Source organism: Buteo buteo, chromosome 25 (genome assembly GCF_964188355.1).
Source record: "Buteo buteo chromosome 25, bButBut1.hap1.1, whole genome shotgun sequence".
In the NCBI taxonomy this organism is placed as follows: Eukaryota; Metazoa; Chordata; class Aves; order Accipitriformes; family Accipitridae; genus Buteo; species Buteo buteo.
In genome coordinates, this window is record NC_134195.1 from 2,885,289 (window position 1) to 2,909,009 (window position 23,721).

General features: G+C 37.3%; 1 protein-coding gene across 4 annotated transcripts in view; it reads left to right on the top strand.

Annotated features, from left to right (window-relative positions):
* TFDP1 (transcription factor Dp-1) overlaps nt 1-23,721 on the top strand; it is a 47,368-nt gene that overhangs the window by 18,155 nt on the left and 5,492 nt on the right. For 3 of the 4 annotated variants that reach the window (XM_075057189.1, XM_075057188.1, XM_075057190.1), the window contains exons 4-10: nt 11,846-11,952; nt 15,997-16,118; nt 17,435-17,600; nt 17,796-17,942; nt 20,797-20,865; nt 22,206-22,357; nt 23,141-23,307. In XM_075057189.1, the coding sequence (XP_074913290.1) occupies nt 11,846-11,952; nt 15,997-16,118; nt 17,435-17,600; nt 17,796-17,942; nt 20,797-20,865; nt 22,206-22,357; nt 23,141-23,307 (930 nt within the window). The remainder of the gene's footprint in view (nt 1-11,845; nt 11,953-15,996; nt 16,119-17,434; nt 17,601-17,795; nt 17,943-20,796; nt 20,866-22,205; nt 22,358-23,140; nt 23,308-23,721) is intronic. The other variant, XM_075057191.1, reaches the window with a different exon arrangement.

Sequence of the window (23,721 nt, forward strand, 5' to 3'; positions counted from 1 at the left end):
TCAAAAAGTCCTAAAGCTGTAGAATCTGGGAGAGAGAGGGTATTTTAGGGAATTATCTCTGTATGCAAGTCCTATCCCTACATTCATTCCCTGATTATCCACTAATATCCACTGTCAGAAACAGGTTACCAGCCTGGACAGCCTTTTTACTTCAGCTAGTGGGAACATGCTTCAGTCTAATTCATTTTGGGGAGACTGGTCTCAACCATGAACTCCAGATTAGGATTTTTGTTTTAAAGCTGAGACTGACTTTATTTGTTTTAAGAGGAGAAAATAGTAAAAAAAGATTAAAATAATTGTTTAGTTTATAATGCATCTAATTTTGAGTCAATTGGTCATGAACATAAAATACCATTCTAAACAATGCTCTAAAAATGTCTTTCTTCAAAAACATCTTTAGTGTGGAGTAAGAGGTATCAGTCTGTATGTGGTAGAAATGAGCTGGAAGCCTGTGCTTCCCCCAGTGCTTGTGCAACCTCCAGAAGAGGTTGGGTGTAAATTCACCTGTGTTTTCTGATACCTCTGTGTATTTCCATTACTGGAGCATAACACCCCATTTAGCCCTGAAAAAAGTGTTCCATGGAGCTGCTCTCAAGCAAGGTGCAAGTTTTCCCTTGTATTAAGAAGACACTGTTGGTTCTGCTCACTGGAAGAAGATTTTTGCTCTGCCTACTTCTATTCCTTCACCACTGAGAATTTAGTCTAGAAGGCTAATTCTTAAAGTTAAATCTTTGGAAAGTATCAGTGGAGCAATACACTGGTTATATCAACCGCTCTTTGATCTAAGGCCATGTTGATTCCTAGATCTTATAAAGGTTTCAGAAAATGTACCATCTAGTTAGTTTTTCTTCTTGATGCAAATACGTATGTTTGGGATAAATTTGTTTACTATTTGAATATTTGCCAGTCCTTGGATGAGGGAACTTAGGTAATGAGGGTTTTCAGTATGTTTGGCTCCAAGATGGTGCTGTTGAAAGTCTCTAACTTCTCCTGGAAGGACATGAGGTATGACATTTACATCTTAGGGCAGCTTTCCTGTTAAGTGCAAGGTCTGTGGAGTTTGTAGTTTGGTAGAGTTTAAGTGGCACAAATCCCCAGATTTGGTCTGGAGTAAGGTTTGGTTTGGTACACGTATGACTGTGAAAGGTTTGGTGTACTTGGTAACCAGGAATATGGTTTTCTGCTGTAACCCTGTTCAGGAGAGAAGCAGCAATGCAATGTGCAGAGGGTGTCTGAGAATGGAGGTTTTTGCTTCAGGAAATCCTGAGCAATGCCAGGTGCTTTTAAAATGTAGCTTTGCTAGGGACTGCTAGTGAGTTAACATGCGCAGCAAAAGCTCTGTATCCAGATGTCCTCTCACTGATGAACTCTAATAAAGCCACTTGGTTTGAGAACTGCTGCTTGTCCTGTGCTGTTTTATTTACTGTCAACTTCAGTTGTGACATTGTGGAGGAATGCTAAATCTCACTGGAAGCAGTTGCAAGTTTCCTTGGCTCATTCCAAAATACCAATTACATCTATTTTTCCCTAAAGCCTCAGTTGCTGAGAACATAATTATACAGGGCCCTTTCCTTTCCTTGTTACCTACCCTGTGTTCAGGATTGGGTTTAATAAAAAGGATCCTGGTGGTGCTGGTTGACAGCAGGCTCAGTACAGTCAGCAGCATGCCCTGGCAGCCAAGAGGGCAAACCCCATCCTGGGGGGCATCAAACACAGCGTGACCAGCCGGTCAGAAGAGGGGATGATCCCGCTGGATTCAGCAGTTGTGCGGCCTCACCTCGAGTACTGTCTGCAGTTCTGGGCCCCACCATTTAAGAACGATGGGAAGGTCCTTGAATGCACCCAGAGGAAGCAACAAAGCTGGTGAAAGGGCTGGAAGGCATGTCCCATGAGGAGCAGCTGAAGACTTTTGGCTTGTCTAGTTCGGAGAAGAGGAGGCTGAGGGGCAACCTTGCTGCTCCCTGCAGCGTCCTGAGGAGGGGACATGGCAAGGGAGGTGCTGAGCTCTTCTCCCCGGGATCCAGCGATGGGACGCGTGGGAATGGCTCAAAGCGGCGCCAGGGGAGGTTCAGATGGGACATTAGGAGGCATTTCTTTACCGAGAGGGCGGTCAAGCCCTGGAACAGGCTTCCTAGAGAGGTGGTTGATGCCACGAGCCTGTCAGTGTTGAGGAGGCATTTGGACAATGTCCTTAATAACACGCTATACCTTGGTCAGCCCTGAAGTGGTCAGGCAGTTGGACGAGATCATCGTCATACGTCCCTTCCAACCGTTCTGTCCTTTTCTATTCTGAATTGCTTTATCCAACATAGAATAAGAGAGCGGTTTAATTATGGAGTAAAATTCCAAAGTTACTTGATTGTAATTGTTTGCTTCTTGCATATCTTATTTACAAGGCAAGAATAATCTCATTTAGATATTTTAATTGTTATTTTCGTTCATTACCATTCTGGTATTTAAAAAAAAATATATTTTTTTGTTAATTCCTGGCTTTGTTTTGGATATCTACCTTGCTAATTGCTTAAACCTGAAACTGCTAAAATTCACCCCGTACATGGACTTTTGGTGATAATTATAATCAGAATTCATTCTGAGGGTTAGAAAATACATATGGCTTGGAAGGATGGAAAGAATTTTTTAATAGGTGCTGAACCAGTAAAACTTCTTCACAAGTTTATGTCTTATAAAAGTTATTTGGTAATGAGTTTTAGAGGCTTAGAAATTTTGCTGTTCCGGGAGGTTGCATTTTGAAGAAAACTCCTACCTTCTGGTCCTTGCTATATTCAGATTAGTGTTGATATTTAAATATTAAGTAGAACACTGTTCAATTCTAATCCTGCCCCTTACTTGTGAAGAAATTTGGGTGAAAGAAATTATCTGCTTCAGATGAGTGTAAGGGAAGAGAAATGGTATTTAATGTTATATTGAAATTAAAGCTCTTAAAGTAATTATTTTAAAATTACTCCGAAAGAAAATCTGGATCTTCTGTCGTGCCAGTAGGTGGCATTATTGGTATGTAACCAGAAAATACTTGTAAAAGATGTCTTTAGCTCCTTTCACCTCTTACACTTTAAAATAAGGTTTCACATTTTATGGACAAAAAGAACTTTAGTTTTATTTTCATTTCAGATTTGGTAATTGAAAAAAAAATTGAAGTCAAATATGTAATTTTTTAAGGTGTATTTAGACTCTTAGATTTCAACACTGCCTAACTCTAAGATTGTACTGTTCTTTATATGACAAGAAATTTCTGCAATGTAGTGTTATATTTAGTTTTATTGGCAAGCTCAAACTCTCCCTGATTTTTGTCAGTGACTGGAATTGTTCCTCTGGAACAGAAGTAGGTATCTATTTCAGAGCCTGTGATTTATGCTTTAGGAAACAGATATATGCCTGAACATTGGTTATAATATGCCTGTGTATTATTGCAGCTGAGGTAAATCCAAACAATTATTATTATCTAAAGTCAAGCTCAGGAAATAAAACTGTTATTGTAGATAGGAATGATATTTTGAAAAGTCTAAAAAGACTTTTAAAAAGTCTAAAGGTAGACCACACAGTTTATTTCAACACAGACTTGGAAAGACTGATTTGTAATTGCTAAAGTATTACTAGTCATATCTAAGGATGGTGAGAATCACCTCAAAGTCTGAGCTGATGTAAGAAATTACTTAAGAACTTAGTAGTACTACACACCGGGGAAGATCAATGTCTTTCTAAAAGTGCTCAGAATTGCTCTATAAGCGTACTTGTTGTCTTAACAGGATGGTGTGACTTATTGAATAAGCAGAGGTATTTTTACTTGACTTGGCACACAACTAGAGACAATCACCTGTGTGTTGTCAAAGCTTATGGTAGGTTGATAGGCTCAAAGACTTCAGTGTTTTCTGAAAATTAGCGTATAACTAATCATAAAATATCTATGGTGTTTGCAAGATAGACATTAAAAACTGCAGCTTCACAGGAGTGACATCTGAGGAATCAGCTCCTAGGATATAATTGTCACCTCTGTCTTCTTTCCCAGATCTTCTAAGTACCCCCTTTATACATATTCTGTATATATAAGTAATCTAATAATCTAAAACTAGTCAAGTTGATGCTTTTGTGATAAGGAATGATTTTTCTTTGAAAGCGAGGTGGACTGGATAAAAGGCACTTTAAATGACACCTTTAAACTAATGTTTTTATCCTAGTTGTGTCTTCAAGACTCCTCTTGCACTTGAAAGAAAGCAACGGTTCAGGCTCAATGATTTAGGGTAGATTTTGTAAAGCAAAATGCATAGAAAATAATGTAAACAGGCCTTGAGGGAACTGCTTGGCATTTGATTTCCATTTCACCTGTATCTAGTGCTGGGGTTGAATGAGATTGTTGTCAAACATTGCGTTGGTCACTGTATTGAGACAGATTAATGGGGTTTGAGACTTCAGTACACTTGTTTCCTGCTGTCATGATGCTTTGAGGTAGAGGAAGAGGTGGAAGCTTACCCGATTAATTAATACAGAAAGCTTTTTCTTGTTAGGATGTTTCTTTTAGACATTTCTTTTGTTACCTCTTGTTCAGTGATAGTTGTGTAGATAAGTTGAGGACTTCCTCAGCTTACTTGGTTGTGTCCTGACTGCCATACCAGCTTTCCGTAGCTCTGAAATTCTCACTTTGTGTGCTTTATTTCCCATCTTGACTATAGATGACGTTCTGAGCTCTGCTTCACTGCTGTCCAAAACAGGATTCATCTCTGTCTGCTTCAGAGATTGTGCACCTGTGTTTGAACTGCATGAAAATCTGGAGCCTTCTAGAGATTCTTCCACTCTCTAGTGAGCTTTTGGGTTTTCATTATTTGGAGTCTTCAAAGGCACATCTTTACTACTATTTCTCTGAACTAGACTGTGATGTGAAGTAATGAACTTCAGTTTTTCGTAAGATCTGCCTTCCTTATCTTTCAGTCTCCATGATAAGCTTTCATGAGGTCTCCCATACCTTTAAAAAAAAAAAAGCCACAAAACAAACTTGGGGGTTTTGTTAGATTTCTGTTGCTTTCTAATGCTTTGAGGAAGAGAACCTGTAGCCGGGTCACTGGGGAATTTTTTCTGAAGCCCTGGAGTTGGAGTTAGCTGTGGAAGTTTCTGTGGCAGCAGAGAAGCCAAGTAAAAGTGGGCAACTGAAAACTTTCAAGTGCATGGGATAAATTGCTGTAAGGCATATTGCTGTCAATTTTATTGACAGCAGCCTAAACAACTGCATAGAATGGTACTTCTGATTAATGAAAGATGTTTCAGAAGTAGCTCATCTTTCTGTAATTCTTGTGTCATACTTTCCTCCCCCTCCCATATTGGAAATAAATGCATTGCCTTGTACAGAATCCAAAGAAAGAGTTAGAAAGCGTCTATAAATCTGCAGTTCTGAATGATTTCACACTGTTGTTTTTGTTCCTGTTTGCAGGACATGCGGGTGCTTTGCTCTTACTTCACTAGGAAGGAGGGTACTGCTAAAAGCATACTGAGCTGTCAACTACGTGGCTGAACTAGCTAAATGCAACTTTCTTCAGTAGGACAGTGGCAAATAAGAAATAGCTGAAGATGGCATGAAGACAAGTAGAGGCCATGATGAAAGTTCAGTGACTCTAATGTAACGTCTTCTAGAATACTATAGTGGTGTCTGTAATAAGGCCCATGACTTGCTAAGACCCTGAGAGAAATCTGTAACTTGATAACTGGGAGGTTTTCAATTGAAAAAATAAGCTTTGCCGAAAAATAGGTGGACTTAAGCTACTTTACATTCCTGTAAGAGACCCTGCCCACTTTTTGATTCCAAACTGTAATTTTTCAGACAATTTTCTATAGACACCAGCTTGGGGTTGGGGCGTGACACACTGGAAAGAGGGGCAGATTGTGTACTTAAGACTAGTTTGCTTTTTGTTATTTAGGGTTTTGTTTATTCTAAGCAGTTGGTTTGATGGACAGGTTTGGAGCTGGAATTAGCTTGGCCTGTATTTGCTTTACAAAACGGTGACAGCATGGAATTTTGTTAGTGATGCTGATGTCGAATTCCCCCTCCTCCTCTCTCTCTTCTTACCAGAAGGAAGAAAAAACCCACATATGGAAGACTGCTAAAACTGAATCTATAACATTTTCCAGATAATTCTCGTAGCTTTCATGTAATCTTATATCAATCATTTGCATCTTAAGCAGTATAGGTACCCTGGCTTTATATAAATTCTATTCCTATTAACTTTTTTAAAGTTCCTGAAATAAGGAATGTAATGTTCCAGATGGCACTTGGCCTTCTCAGAAGTGACAATGGCAATGGAGTCTGGTTTCTGTGTCACTTCCTTAAATCCTCTTGTTCGTGGGAAGTCTCACTGGGCTTTTTTGGTCTCTGAAAAGAGACCCATTGGGCTCTTCAACTGATACTCTCTTAGTTATGAGTTTTATCAGTTTATTGGTGGTAACGTTATCTTTTTGAGAGTGTAAGTCATATTTGACTTGTATTGAGACTGGCTTAATAATGTTGTGGCCTTTGAGTTGTGTAGCTGTCGTTAAGCAAGATTCCATCTGCACTGTTAAAACCATCGATTTCAAAGTTCGTTATGTAATAAAGACAAAAGTTTGTAGAGTTCATTAGAGTGGTTATAAGCAGTTGTACTGTAAAATGTCACCTGCAAGGTTAATTTTCTTTAGACTTTTCTTAAAATAACCCTTTGCTTAACTCCTAACCTTTGATCATGTGGAGTATTTACTTACAAATTGGCCCGCTGGACAGAGTTTGGTTGGGACTGTTGCAGGAGATGGTAAAGGAATTACTTCGCCTTCTGACAAACCAATCTCTTGTTCTGTACGTTCTTTTTGGGGGCTGTAATAATGCAGAAAGTGCTTGCAAAATACCTTCTTACCAAGTCCAGTTCTCTCATATACAATATTGCTTCTACACTAGAAGACAGACTGACAAGACTTAGTTTGTTAAGAGACAGCATTATCAGGAAACTGACTTGTTTTTCTGTTGACTTCTGTTGTTGCATCATTCCTGTTGCTCTCTCACAAGTAGAGAAAACATAAAGACTGACTACATCAGAAAATGGTACAGCACCTAGAATGAATGGGATTTTGGCTCCTGAGGCAAGGAGTACTTCAGCCCATCCTCCTTAAACTGAAACACCAAATTCAAAGTCATTACTGTTTATGAACTGGAGCAGTCAGCTTTGAGAGAGATCCACTGCTTTGTCTGCAGAGGGCACTCCTTTCTCTAAGTTTATTTGTACTGTGTTTTTTTCTGTGGCATCTCAAATTATTGAAAATGTTCATAATTGGCTGTATCACCAGTCCTTTTTACTGCTAAAAATCTGCAAGGAATTCTTCCTTTTTGGTAAAATTCTCGGATTTGTTTTTATATGCAAGCAAAGATCCAGTTCAGAAGATCTTCCCTAAACACAATGAGTAACCAAAGGCAGCTATTTACAGCATGCTCTGTGTGAAGAGAACACTTACCTGGAACAGTTTGCAGACAGATAAATAAGAGGTTTTGTTAAAGGGTGCTGCTGCTTTTGCTGTGGAAGTTTTATACAACATTACTCCTTGATCCCATCTGTATCGTTATCTTCTATTTGGCGGTAGTTCTGGAACTTCATATTGGTGAAGTTCTACTTCCCTTTAGGTTTAATGACTGCTTATAAGTTACTAAGAGTGGTCTTCCAAACTGGCCATGTTTGGGAGACTGAGAATTTAAATAGTAGTTGTATCCTTCTGTATATTTTTTTTTTTTCCTGCTTCACATGGCCTTTTCCCATGGTTTTTGAAGTGTTTAGAAGAAGAAAGGGGAAAAAAAAAAAAGACGTGTCGGAGCTAGCAGTATTAATAATGTGTTTGTTTTGAAAATAAAGAAGAGTTGGTGCCAGCAAAACTGTTTGCAAACTTGTGGTTTTAATTTTCACATGCTGTTATGCACACCGTATGTTGGCCACAAAGTACAGGATTATTTGGATTGTGGTAATTGCTGTAAGAGTAACAGTAATTAACAAATGATTAGTAAAATTCCTTTGAGAAACTGAGCTGTCAGTCACTCGCAAAGCTAAGTTAATAAAATTATTTCTGCTTGTATACTTAACAACCAACCAAACAAACCATACACACAAACCCTCTATGAAACCAGAGCATTATGAGCCTTTGATGAAAATGCAGGTGGATATGAGAAAAATGTTTGCACATCAGGTAAATGAGAAAATAGTTGGATGCTCTGGGGCAGAGACAAATTGAAGGTCCCCTTTTTAAAAAAAAACAAAACACTCAATTTTTTTCTTCCTATTGTTGAGCAGTTATGCTCTTTCCTATTTAGTCTGATTATCTTTTATAGGTTGACTTTGACTTTGCTTCGAACTGTGAAGTGTGTCTTACTGTTCTTCCAGTTACATTTGTGTTTCCTTGCCAATCAGTTCGTGCCGTAGAGACAGACGTTACCTTGCTGTTTCTGTATAGAGCCAGGTTGGTTCAGTTGCATCAATTAACTCTGGCACAGCACCACATGAAATGTTAATGTAATTAAAAACTTTAAAGAAGCATAGTGGGTACTCTTCCCTTTATGCAGATGTTTTAGTTGCAAGATAGCCATTTGTGTTAATAGAATTAAATGAATAATAAGGAGGCTGGAGGTCATCTAATCTAACCTTACAATCAAACCAGGGCCAGCTTTGAAGCGCAGAGCCTTCAGAAGTTGAATTTTTCAGTATATCTGCAGGGAACCTCCTAAGCAACCTGTTGCTGTGCTTTACCTTTCTCATTGTGATTTTTTTTCCTCGTGTCTGGTTGGAATTAGCTGTGCAGCAACTTGTGACTGTTCCCTCTTTCCTTTTGCTCTGTCCGCTGTCATCTCTGTAACTCTCCTTTTAATTGTTGAAGGCAATGATCAGATTCCCACAAATAACACCCCTTGCTCCACCTTAATCTTCTCTTCCACAGGCTGCACGTACCAAGCTCCCTCAGCTTCTCCTTGTATATCGTATACTCCAGTACCCTAGCCATGTTAGTGTCTTTCTGCTGGACCCTCTCCTCTTTGTTAATGCCTTTCTTGCACTGTGGGCCCCAAAACTGAACAGAGTAATCCAGGTACGGCTTAAAGAGTGCTGGAGTAAAAGGGAATAATCACTTATTGCTGTACTCTTCCAAATGCAGCCCAGGATGCGGTTAAGTCTTCATTACCATAGGGGTGTACTTCTGGGTCACATTCAGCTTATTGTCCACCCAGGCCCCCAGGTCCTTTTCTGCACATCTGCTTCCTAACCACTCGACCTCTGCTGTTGCGTGGACTTACACTGTCACAAATACAAGATTTTTGCATTTGTCTTTATTGACTGCGTAAAAGTTTCTTTAAGAAACAACATGAAAGCATAAAGGATTACTTTATTTTTAAACATACCAGAAGAATGAAGTCTCTGAGTACATCTGAAGAGTAGACAGATGATCAAGATGATGAGGGAGAGTCTCATGGCAACACTGTTCTTTATGAAGTTGTCTTACTGAAGTTTTGCTAGAAGTTGTTGTCTTAGGAAAAAACTGATAACAGGAATAGTTAGAAATCATCATGGCCAGAGAATTATCTACCTGCATATTCTTAAAGGACATTAACAATGGTACTTCTGTCCTGCTAACTCAGTATATATGTAATTCATATAGTACCAGAAGGATAGAAAGCCACATATCCTGCACCAATTTCTGAAGGGCTCAGATAACTGCAGATGAATAAGTCAGACTTCTGTTGGGCAAATCAGTCGAGCGCATAACAGAGAAGTAGACATATGGACAAATATGATAATGGGCAGGAGTTAACAAGGCTTTTCTAGAGGGAGGGGAAAAGGGAAGTTAGTCTTTTCAAAGTCATACTTAAAAAGAGTCAACAACCATGTGGATAAGGCTTATCTAATCAGTGTGATGTCCTTGGATTTCTTAAAAATAACAACAAAACCCCCTTGATTATCAAGGTCCTTAATAAGCCTGTTAAAGAAACTAAGGTGTCATAGAATGGGACGGTCCCTGCATGGGTTAATAATTGGTGAAAACCAAACTAGATACAATGAGTACTCCAAATGAGCTATTAGCACTCAAGAAAGATCTTGAAGTCCTGGTAGGTTATATTATGAAAATGTGGTATCGGTGTTTGGTAGGGAACAAGAACATCGAATTTTGAGACTTATTTGGAAAGAAACAGGGAATAAAATAGAAAATGTGCTGTGGAGTTATACAATAACATATGGCATTCCTTTGTCATGAATAATGTGTCCAGCCCTGTCCTCTGCAAAAATAAAAATAAAAGGGTAGGAGAACTAGAAAGTATATGTGCAACAAGAACCATCAAAAGTAAGGAAAGGTGATCAAATACATGAGGCATCTTAATTTTGGAAAGCAGTTACAACTCTTACTTTACTCAACTCGAAATGCGATCTTCAGATTGCTTTGTTGTATTTAAAGCAATGAGGAAGAGGTTAAAAAAAGACATGCTGACCTCCAGGAAGCTGAGAAGATACACAAGCACTAATAACCAGAGTAGTTTATATTGCTTTACTGCATTCTGCAGAGAGGAAGAACAAACACAAAACAGCCACGATAGTGATGGGTGTACTTGAAGGGACAGGAAGGCATAACAGTCGTCGGTTACAAACTAGAATAGCTGCTGACTTTCTGAAAGAGCACTGGAAAGTTGGTGAATAATGGAAGAATGTCAGGCTGCTGCATCTTAGTCAGGTTTGGGGGACTGAGAATAGGTTCTTGCATGAAGCTATCAGTTCGACATGGTGTAGTAATAGCAGCTGGGAAATACAAGCCTTTTGGAAAACAAGGGCTTAAACAAGATTTGACTTCTCCTTAACTTTCTGTAGACTACCTGAATGCATAAGAGGGATGGTAGGCATCATTAAGGCTCATTAGGGCCCTTCCTGATACAGCCATTGTAAAAATGCTTGCTTATTGCTTCTGTATTGGATAATGGATAAAAGGAAGAGGAGTGGGAGTTGTGCCAAGTCCTTCTGGCCCCATTGGCCCCTTTAAAAGTGATCTGAGGGAAAGAACTGCTAAACCTCTCATCTGACAACCAAATGACAGATGGTTCTGCAAAATAAACGTCTCCAGTATTTTAAGACTTGTTTGTCCCTTTATTCTTTTTCTGTAGTCAGTCTTTGTTGCTTCTATTTTGTTTGTTTTGTTTTGTGGGTCTTTTTTACACTGTGGCATGGAGCATCACATTGCTAGAGGATACCTGGCTTGCTATTTTTGTAGTTGAGTTTTTGCTTAACATGGCTTAAGAGTTACCTATCATGGCTTAAGACCTACCTATCAATGCTGATTGTGGATGGCTTATGAACAGGGAGAGAGCAGCTTTCCTTGCAGGGTTGGTCTACTGTGTTGCTCAAATATTGGATTCTTGAAGGCTTTTGTTCTTCGATTCCCTGCCTTCAGCTGGGCGGGGACACTTAGAGGAAAGTTGGGAATATTCTCTTGGAAAGGCCAGTGCTAGCCCAATCTTACTTCTTGTAGACCAGCATGCATCAGAAGGGTATGTCATATGCTGGGGTGTTGGGCATGTTTTTCAGGTGGTGCGGGAAAAGATTTCAGTAGCCACAAAGGATAGGAGTAGAAGAGGAGGCGATTATGCTTTCTGTCAGATACCAGTTACCTCTATTACTCTGCTTTGAGAGAAAAATTGGAATACAAGAATTAAAACATGTTCATACTAGATCATACTACGTAACCTTACAGGTTATGTAGGAGAAAGTTTCTATTAATACGCATTGGTAGTATAGATGAAACTGGAATTGCTAAAACAATACAATGTGGCTGACCTGAAGCTATGTATTTGCATTTGTTTTAGGTGTTGTTTCTCTATTGGCTGTTCATCCTTCTACAGTAAATACGCTTGGAAAACAGCTCCTGCCAAAAACATTCGGACAGTCTAATGTCAACATTGCACAACAAGTGGTAAGGAGACTGCATTCTTTTTATTGCTTATACTGTTACTTACACATACTGTAAATCTCACTTGTAGCTTGGTAGTTGGAATCACTTGTCATGGGCAGATAAAGCTTGTTTGTAATTTTAATAGACTTAGGTTAAAGCAAATGTTCCTTTGCATAAAGAAATGCAAAGATGACTCTCAAATCAACATGCAGATACCTGAATATTCTGGTAGCTTTATCTTTTGCCAGTCTTGCTACTTAAAACCAGGGGGGTCTTTCAGATTCTGCTTTGAAATCTGCCATAGGGAAATATAAACGAAGTCCATCAGCACGTTTTTATTGAGGTTGAAGTTAGTGGAACAAAATTGAAAACAGAGCTACATTTCTTAATGCTTAATTTAGATACTCTTTTGCTTAAATACATATTGTGAGCTTCGTGTGAGGTACATGAAATTAGAGGTTTCAAAGAATCTAATACTGTAATAGATAATGCATAGGTTATGAGAAGTCACTTTTATAGTGATCAAAATTAAAATTTGGTGATCTGAAAAGAGTTGATCTCAATTCATCTTATGGAAAGCAACTGTAACATGTAAACATCTGAAATGGAATGTCTTATATTTGGGTTTCTTCTTGACAGAAAGCAGTTCCCCACCTGCCTTTCCCAACTCTAAGATCTAAGAGGTGTTTTATAATTGAGGCTGCTTGAATCTATAAACTGTACCACTTGAACTGTACAGATGTAGTGCAGATCATTCACTCTGCTGTATTTCTGGCAGTGGCAGTGAATTAACTGCTTCCAGCAACCACTTGGAAGGTAGAGTGTAGCGAAATGAATTCAACTGAATGAAATTGCTCCTTCAATAGGAGGTGTTATATCAATAAATTTCCAACCAAGGAAATGCAGAGTAGTTAGGCATTCTTTTCATTTAAAATCAGTAACCAGCAGTAGGAGGAGAATGTTTTAAGTATAGATCATAGGCCATAATGACACAGATGGTGTCCCTTCTAGGCATTATTGTGAGACTGTGTACATACTTGAGTTTAATGTTGAAAATGAAATGTTCTTTCAGGTAACTTAGAAAACATTTCCTTAAAGTGCCCAAAGAGGGGATAATAATGAAATTACAAATCATCTGATGCTTTTTTAAAGTTTCGACAACAAGTAAAGTAATGTTTACAACAATGTTTATATACATATAAAATAAATTTGTGTGTCTTCCATCACAAGTTTAAATTGAAAAATCCTCATCCGTATTATCTATGATTAATTTTACATGGGATCACTGTTAAAAAAAATATGATTCTGAACTAAAGCTACTCTTTATGGTGATTTTGTTAGTATCATTACTGTCGGAAGTCTACATTTGCAATCATAATTTTTTCAGCACTTTAAGTCTTACTCTGAAAGTATTAGCATTAATTTTTTTTTTTGTGAAAGAAGAGGCCCATATCAGCATATTTGTATTGGCTGTTATCAGTACAAAATTAGATGCTTAGCTGTATGTCATTAAAGAAGAGATGGAGGTTTTGTTTTGTGTATATATAGAGAGAGAAATTCTGGGTAAATTTCTGTTGACTTTACAGTTCTGAAGGGGATAACAAGAACTATTAAAAAAAATACCTCTAGAACCCTGAAAATGAAGAGGAAATAAATTTTCTGTCAATGTGCAAAATGTTCTTGGGAAGCAGAGTTGAGGTGTTGGCTTGTGACCCCGCTGAACTTTCTGACCTTTGAGTAGTAAACACAGGTTTTTAATACTTAAGTACTTGATTTTCCAAGCTTGTGTTCTTTGTTCAGGTAGTCTGATTTCTTTTTTTTTAATACTGTCCCCATAGAAGTTTTTCTGTTGAGTACAGTGAAGTAGAGTGTGTGGGCTGTCTTGCTGTTTTCCCCATTGTCCTGATCTTATTCATTATCAAGGAGCTAAACTGTAATCTTGTTCTCTTTTGAAATCAGGAAATATAAGAGAAACAGCAGGCACTTCTTTTTCTACTTTTGCTTCCTCCCCCCAGTCCCTCTGTTGTCCCTAAAACCATCCTCTCTAATTCTATCTGTAAGCTTTCATTTTAGGATGTTCCCAGTGACTTGATACTACTTAACTCTTTTCATTCAGAGTCATGGTTGTTCATGAGCTTGTGAGTAAAAGTAATTCTTTAGAAGATTCTGAAACTCTAGACTGTAGGGTCTTCCCTAATAGTGATACATTAAAGCAAATAATTCTGGCTGGTTTGCAGACTTTTGTGAGTTAGAATGGGAATGCAGAGCAGGTTTTGAATTTATTAAACAGACTTCAGTTTTCCACTCTAGAAATGAGCCTGTGAACTTGTACACACTTCCATTTATTCCTTTGTACTGTTATTTCAGACATTACTGAGCGCAGTAGATGTCCAGGGTTTGCTGCTGCCAAACAGTTTGTTTTTCTCCCAGCTGTAATTCCACCCCCTCCCCTCTATTGGCTTGGCTCTCATCTTACTGCACAGTCATACAAATTCTAGATGTGGCACCAGGGTGATGGTGGGGCTGCTTGTGGAATTAAGAAGCTAAGGAATAGCGGGGGACCATCTAATTTTAGCCCACCGACCAGATCAGTCGGTAGCAGAACTGATAAGTGTTTTTTTCATGGGGAGAAAGTGAGCTGGTTCACATGTGTCTTGTGCCTGCTCAGCATCCCCCACCCTCACTCAGTTTCCCACAGTCAGGAGTTTTGGTTATGAAAAGTGATAGAGGAGATTAGCTGACTTTCCCTAAGAATTAGAAACATTTTAAGTATGGAACAAAGCTACTGGAAAGGGGAGGAGGACCTACGATTTTCCAGCTGTCAGAAGTGGGTATAACAAACTTGTATGTTAACTACTCGGAGAGGTGGCATAATATAGACAGACAGTATTTTGGAAAAATTGCAGCTGTTTGTCCTTCCAGGTAGCTGAAATCACAAATATCTAATAGTCACTAGACTACCTTTTGCATTCTGCTTTTAAAGGTTATTCAAATTTTGGTTCATTTTAACTTTCAAGCATAAAATGTTTCAATTTGGGTTTTCAGTTTTTCTATTTTACTCTTTTTGAGGCTAAACTATTGAAGCTAGCCTGAGGAAGAAACTTAAAATTTTGTTGGTGAGGCAGAACGTGGCTGCAGGAAAATATAGTGAGGTTGTGGGTGGTGATGAGTTCAGGCTCATTTGATGTCTGTTTTGCTTACCTGATGTCAGGGATGCAACCTGCTGTTTTCACTGGGAGGTAAATATACCCCCCCAAAAGTCAGCATATCTTTCTACAAAACAGAAATCTGTACATTTTGTTTTCCTAAATATGTATTCTCTAGAAAGTTATATTTATAACATTTCAGAGATAAAAAACGTCATCTGCAAAAGCGGGAGTTCTGCTTCAGCTAGTTTCATGGATAAGGAGAGCATGGCTCTGTGTGCAAATGTATGTATTACTCGTGATTAAATTAGCACATCTTCAGGACTACTTACCTGTAAGCTGGAAGACTGTGATCAGCTGAGTGTGTGCTTGTAACATGTTCAGAATGGAATGGTTTTACCTAAACTGGTCTCACTCACTGCAGTGATAAAAAAAGTTGGCCCTTACTCTTCTTCACCTCTAACATGCTTGCATTTTCTTTCTGCTTTTATTGATTTTCAGATTTTCTTGTTTCATATGTTCATATTTTCACTGTAATTTTACTGCAACTTCTTTATACATAGCCTGGTAGGGTGGGGTTTTTTCCCCTCATTTTTTCCCTTTTTCTTTTGGAGGGGAGAAGATGTGTGTATGTTGATCTTGTCTGAGTTAGTGTTGAACAGTGTTAAGAAATCCAGCAAAGATGAAATGCTCATTTAAGGATAAAACATAAATGTTCATTACTTAGGGAGTGCTCTAACTATATAATCTGTAGTCTGAAGGTTTTTGTGCTTGTGTGTGTAGATTCAATGTGCCTAATAGAAGTAGGTAGACAAAAACTATTAGTGTTGTTTGAATAATGCATCATTTGAATCGTGCAGTGTATGAATATCTTGGAATACTTACGATTGTTTTCCAAATTATTTTATCTTTATTGTAGGTTATTGGTACACCTCAGAGACCTTCAGCGCCAAATACTATCCTGGTAGGAAGTCCACATACACCCAACACACATTTTGTATCACAGAACCAGACTGCAGATTCTTCGCCGTGGTCTGCTGGGTGAGCAAAATAAAAGTTGCAGAGGATTAATGAATTGTTTGGAACTTTTGTTCTAAATGTATGTGTACTCTTCAGGCTAGCAGTGCGGGAGAAAGCCTGTTTACCTTTCCATCAAGAGTACTTCGTCATTAAAGTTTATTGTATTAAAATTGGGAACAGTCACACAAGAACAAATACCCCCCTCATTTGTTGTAAAAGGAAGTAGAATGCTTTCTGTAAACTCTGACAGATATTCTCACTTTACTTACATTTAGAGAACTTAGCTCCTAAAAGGACACAGGAATTCATCTGACTTGATTCAGTTTTTAATTTGGCATTTCTGTTTTGCTGGTGTATTTTCAAAAAAATACAGGACATTTCAGATTGAACAAGTGTATCCTGAAGTATCATTTGAAAGAAGAATATAGTCCTTTATTGGGAAAAAGTATTAGATAGAATGAATGCATTCTTTTGGTGTCTTTTATCATGCAAGCTTGTTTTTAAGGGTCTCTTGTTAAATGTATTTGCTTTAAGACTAAATTTATCATCAGTGTCTTGTTACACATAAATAGATTTCCACTTCGGGATTATAGAGTGAAAGGAGCTGTAGAGATTTGAGAGGTTCCATTGCTGATACTTATTTTGTTGGTACTTACATTTTTCCTCAAGTTACAAGGAACTTTAAAAAATACGCAGAAAACTGTTTTGTTTCTTGTGTCTTGTAACATTGAAGTTTTCATAGCAACTTCATATACTGTATAACTTCAAATCTGTGATTCAGTAATAGTGTAACGTTTAGGGAGTTCAACCAATATCAGACTTCATCTGTTCAGTCATTATTGGAATTACATGGAAAATGCTCAATCAGTCTAATTTTTTGTGGTCAAACTAGATGGGCTATTGAAATTAAAAAACAAAAAACAACAACAAAAAAAAACCAAACAAAAAAAACCCCAAAGGACAAAGTTATCTCCTGTAATTCGCTTTTCATATTTTAGCATTTATCCCCCAATCCCTTCTTGTCTTGAAGATTGGAAGGTTTTCGTTATTGACTTCTTCAAGGAATATCCCTGTTGTTAACTTATCTGCTACTGGAGCTAGTGGAGTTGCCAAAAGAATGAATTTGTACTGTGTTTCAGCATCAAGATATTGGAATTGTTAATTATTGTAAATTGTAGGGGGAAAAAAAATTACAGGAAAAAATGTTGGGAAGGGGTGAGAAGCAGAATAAAAGGGAAGGCTTGTTTTTTTACAGCAGTGTGCCTGTATTTGAAAAAGAGACATTAAATATTCCAGAGTTCAAATCTTCTTAAAATATATATTATACGTATATTTAGGAAGCGGAACAAAAAAGGAGAGAAGAATGGCAAGGGTTTACGTCATTTCTCTATGAAGGTTTGTGAGAAGGTACAAAGAAAAGGAACCACCTCATACAATGAGGTGGCAGACGAGTTGGTTGCAGAATTCAGTACCACTGATAATCACATTTCACCAAATGAATCAGTAAGTATATGGGAGGTCAATTACATGTGAACTGAATGGGGGAAGAGAAATTTCTTTTGAGCCTTTTGTATTTCTTTTCCTACTGCTAAATGAAACAGTTCAGACATTACCTGAGTTTACCCGTTTACTGTAATATATGTATTCTCAAATATTTTTGTCACAGGAATGTTTTTGATTAATGCACTATGTCTACAGCAGGCTTATGACCAGAAGAATATTAGACGACGTGTCTATGATGCCTTAAATGTCCTTATGGCCATGAACATTATCTCTAAGGAGAAGAAGGAAATCAAATGGATTGGTCTACCTACTAACTCGGCTCAGGAATGTCAGAATTTAGAGGTATATGTATTAAGAAGTTCACAATGGCTTTGTGTTCAAGTAAATGTTTACAGCTTTAATATGTTTCGATACAGCATGTGCATGTGATCTTCTGAGTTAGCAAGGTAGAATAGTGTAGTCCTTTTTGACTCTTTATTTTATTTATATTTACAAAACACACATTTAAACTTCCAAATTGCTTAAATATATTTTTTTAATTCTCCTATGTCAAAAATACAGCTCTGTCACAGTTTTCACAGTATATGTGAAATGGTTCTGAGTGGAAGTTAATCAAGCTGAAAGATTAACGTGTATTTCCAACATTCCAATAGTGTTGCGCAAGCATCAGGAAGATTGATTTCTCCAGATGCCAGGCAAATAATACATCTGTGACGAGAGATGTTGCATGTAGATCAGTACATATGTGCATTGCTGCTGCTTTGTTGCTGCAGGTCTTATGACATTTGTCTTACATGAACATGTCAGACTTTTTTACTGCATGTCTTGGGTAAGAAGTAAAATGTTTTATACTGAAAGGCATTCATAAGTTCTGGCAGGGATTTTTTTTGTATCCTGAGATTTGCAGGATAATAAAGTTACTGAGGTTTACTGAAGTCAATTCACTTTATCAGAATAGAATGAGACTTTGTATTTATTCTTAATAAGTCTAAATTCCTTTCAGCAGGACTGAAAAATCAGTGTAGAAGCTGACAAATTAAAAAAAAAAAAAGTTTTGGAATCTATCTGAGGGCTAATTCTATGGAGATTTTTGTTTGATACTGATAATTCATTTTTCAGTTAGTACTGTAATTGCTATCTAGATGAAGAAAATATAGGGTATCTAATCAATATGAGTTTTATTTATGTATTTATTATCCCAAGTGAAAATTATTAGTTAAGGTAAGAGAGTGGTAATTGGGGCATAAATAGTAGGGTGAGTATGGAAGGTGAAGTGGTTTGAAAATGACAGTGCTGTGTGCTGAATAGGGAACCAGCTAGCTGGAGGGATTTTAAAAGTAGATCTCTTTAGATCTGTCTTCCAAAGTAGGGCATTGCCAGTAATGAATGTAATGTTGGAGCAAAAGAAAAAGAAGTGTTGCTAATTCAGCTGGGATTGATGTCATGATTGATAATGTCCTAGAGAAGAGTAGGATAATATTAGTACTGAAGTACTAATTTGACTTATTTTCTAATGCTAAATTACAAGACTGGTCCTACCTTCTCCCCCTGCGCCTTTTTTTTTTTTTTTTTTTTTTAAATAACATCATGCCTTTTTGTAGTTTTTTTCAACTGTGTACACACACAAACAGAAAATGGCACTCATGTCGATTTTTAACTCCAGTCATTTTCTTTTTAGTGGCATATTTTAAGGACCTAAGAACAAAAGTTGATGTTCAGGCCAGTGGTCTGTCTGTCCAGTATCTTGCCTGACAGTAGCCTTTACCTAGGAAGGAGTATAAGATTAGAGAAAGTATTTAGTGATGTGTTCTCCCGTAACTTGTGGTTCAGGCATAACCCAAGGCAGATACAGTATCCTTCTATTTAATAGCCCTCGGTTAATTTTTGTCCCACAAATTTTTACTTTGCACAAAGTTTGCTTTTAATATTGAGTCATTTGTGGCAGTGAGTTTCAGGTGCATTAGAAGCTTCTTATGAAATACCTTTTGTTTGGTTTTGAACATACTATATTTAGTTGATACCTGATTATTTTTAATTTTTTTTGATTGGAAGTGACGGTGACTTGGTCATTTCTTCTTCACTTTCTCCATCCTATTCATGGTTTTATAAGTATCGCCCATGTTCTTCCCCATTATTTCATTCTCCTTTCTTTAGAGTCCTAGTTTATTCATTATTCCCTTGTATGGGATCTGTTCTGTACCATTGATTATCCTGATTGCTCTTTTGTATGGTCTTTTTGAAATAGGAACACCAGACCTACAGAATTCAAGATGTAAACGTTCTGGTTCATACACTGATGTAGTGATAATTTCTGTGTTGTTATCTGTTCCTTGCCTAATAATTCATATTTTTGGCTGCTGTGGTGTACTGAGCTGATGGGGTTTGTAGGTACTGTAATTTAAGATCTCTACTGAATATAATTTTATTTCTAAAATATGCATGGATGGGATTATGTTTTCTCACACATACCACATTCCATTTACCAAAAATAATTTTGATGTTGTAATCACTCAATGCTACAAGATACTTCAAGTGTGCTTTATGACAAGCTCTCTTTACTGTGCCAGGTAACCGAGCATTGTCAGCAGATTCTGACACCTTGCTGTTCATCCCATTATTCTGATCCTCTATAGTTTGAATAACAGTCTGTAAATTAAGTCCTTGCGGGAATCTCCTAGCAAACTTCCTCCACTGAGAAAACTGTTTATTTCCTACCATTTTGTCTCCTATCTTTTATGTTAGTATTCAGTATGTATTTAATACTGTGAGGACTTAACCTTAGGCTCCATAGCAGCTTCATTTCTTTAACCATCTTTAATCAATCTTCTCCAATACCTTCCATATCAGTAGGCTACATCAAGTAGATCCTTCTGGTCTACATGTTCTTTGTCTCCTTGAGAGAATTTGGTAATTCTTTGAGGCATAGCTTCTGTTGCAAAGATGTTTTTACCCTCTCCCTGATATGTTGTACTTTATTCCCCAGTGTTCTAATTCTGCTCTTCGTTACAGTTTCCATCAGTAGTACTGATGTGAGTCTTGATAGTTAGATCTCTAAATTATCTGCAGAACCTTAATGATTGACATCATATGTCCTACCTCCGGTTCTCTGGTATTGAAATGATTTTAAGGGGAGAAAATGTTGATATAAAATGCTACTTAAAACCAACTAACTAACCAATACTTTTTCTGTCTTAAGGTGGAGAAACAGAGAAGACTTGAAAGAATAAAGCAAAAACAGTCTCAACTACAAGAACTCATTCTACAGGTACAGTCAAGGTACTCTTGTCTATAGGGCAAGGTAACTTATATCTGTATTCCTGTTGTTTTATCCCATTGAGGGATCATAAACTTCTAAGAAAACCAGAGGTGAATTTCAGGATTGGGTGTATGCAGTTTTAATTTAGCACTGGGACCATGCTGTTGGCCATTGCTATTGGAGAAGCCAGCAACCTTCCATGAGTTATGATGAATTCTTTGGCAGTTTCAAGTATGTTTAAACAGGATTTATGCTGACAGGAGCTGTAATTCATACTGTACCTTCTGAATTTTCCAGTTCAGTTCTTGAATCCAGAATGTTTTTCTGTGTTAGAGTCCATAGGTGAAATTATGTGACTGTAGACGTCGTCTCTCATAATGCTCTGTGTCTTGCCTTTCTGGGATGTTGCTGCCCCTGCTGTGTAAGTGGCTTAACTGCTGTGAAACAGTTGCTGAACTCCTTCCCAGGTTTCTCCTAGTACGCTGGGGGAAGCAGTAGTCTATCCCCTAAGTCACTGTGCTGCTGGTTCACCGGAATGTTCCCCTTAGTAGTTGCATTACCTACGCAGTAGGAATGAGAATCTCAGGGAGGGTGTGCAGAAAGAAGGTACAGACAACTGTGGGACAGCAATCTCAACAGCTGACTGACTTTTATCAGTCTCTGTGTTGGGTTTGGATTTTGTTTTTAATTCCTTTTTATTTCATTTGATTCCATGACCAGAAAAATACTTATTCTTAGTTTGGTGGCTTACTGTAAGATTTATAACTTCGAGTTTCAATAGTTAACTTGAGGTTTTAGTTCTTACAATTGCTAATCTTTAAAATATGAACATTCCATTCTGAAAAGCAGTTTTGGTAAGATGTGAGAGTAAAGTCACTAATCTTAGCTGAGTAATTCAGAAGCCTAATGTCAGACACTCAAATCTCAAATGTTTTTTAGCATATAATTTCAGCAAAAATACAGTATTAATCATTCAGCTGTTCTCATGGAGTGCAGTAGTTAGCAGGGAGTAGTAAACAGAGTGGAAGTAGGATGCTGTATGAAAATTCCTTTTTCCTGTCATTGTTATATCTTCATTCTGTCAAGGATCTGTCCAAGGAACTGTCCTGATGTACTTATTTAGAACGTGCATTTTTTTTCCTCAATTAAGTTTTACTGTGTTGTATTTTTCAATACTATTATTTGAGTCTTTTCTTGCATCTTAACATGCAGTAATATAGTGAACACTCTCTGTCCTGTTCTGCAGTTACAGGCTGCAACCATTGCTGGTATTCTTTATCTGAGGGTTTTTTTGTTAACAGGATCTTAAAGGTTTAATTCATACTTTCATATACTATTGCTTTTTCTAGCAAATTGCCTTCAAGAACCTCGTTCAGCGAAACCGTCAAGCAGAACAACAGGCAAATCGACCGCCACCGTCCAATTCTGTCATCCATTTGCCGTTTATCATTGTGAACACCAGCAAGAAGACAGTGATTGACTGCAGTATTTCAAATGACAAGTGAGTTAACAAAGTTTTCTGTCTGGCTTTTGGTACAGCTATGAGTTTTATGTCCATGCTAAAGTGTTCGTCTAGGTCTGTTAAAAATTAAATACAAATGAATTTACTTATGTCTTTTGTAGATTGAGAACATGCATTTCAGACAGATAAAACTTAGTCGTGTTGAATAGAAACAAGAGTTTTATAGAGCTTTTAATTAAATAGAATAATTGCATTCACATTTAAAAACTTACTTAAGACTTACTGTCTAGAGATGTTAGAAGCAAAATAAGGCAGCTCTGCTGAAGTTTGATATCATACTTTACCAAGTAGTGTTTTCCTTTGGCTTTAACATGGTGAAATGCAGCCAAGCAGAATTGAAAATGGATGTTGCTTTCAGAACTGCTGTTCTCTACTTTTGGTTCAAAAAGCTAGGTTTTTCATCTGCTAAATAAAAGCTGAATGTAGCAGTGGTTTCTCCTTGTACTATTAGCTTACTAGAAAAGCTTAAAAACATGAAAAAATATTACACAGTGGGCAGGGGAGTGGGAGTAAAGAAAAAATTATCAAACATGCAAAATGTTTAATTAAAACTCTGTACCTGTTAAACCTGTTAATGATTTATGTAGTGTGTATAATTACAGTTTTAGTAGCTTGCTATCAAATACATAAATCTTGAAAAATTTGATTACTTAATGTGATGTGTCGCTAACACTGTGTTAAGCTTTTGAAATGCTGCAATTCTCGAAACTTAAAAGGTAGTTAAAGTCATTGAAGCTAATTGAGACATTTTTTCCTCTCCAGGTTTGAATATCTATTTAATTTTGACAATACTTTTGAAATTCATGATGATATAGAAGTACTAAAACGAATGGGTATGGCTTGTGGCCTAGAATCTGGAAGCTGTTCAGCAGAGGACCTAAAAATTGCAAGGAGTTTGGTTCCTAAAGCTCTGGAACCATATGTGACAGGTTAGTTAACTCCCAAGAAGAGTCAATGTGTTTTCCTCCTTAATACAAGACTCAAGGAAAAAGCATGAAAATAGCCAAGATCAGTTAATTTCCACTGATTTGTGGTGAAGATTTCTAACAGGTTCTCCAATATATGCTTTTCAGTGTACCTTAGGGAACAAATAACAGCAATTCATGGAGAATGGGCTGTTGCTCTTCACAGAACCACGTTTTGCATTATACCATATAAGTAGATATTTGCAGTGTGTAATTCTTTTAAGAGGACAGTATTTATAGTTAATTCTTCTGCAAAGGTAAAAGGTAGTAAGAGCAAACATGATCATGGCTTCATTTTATATTGTTTTATCATTTTCATTATATAAGAATACTGAAGACATCTGACTTGCTTACTTCAAAATAAAATTTTTTTTTAAT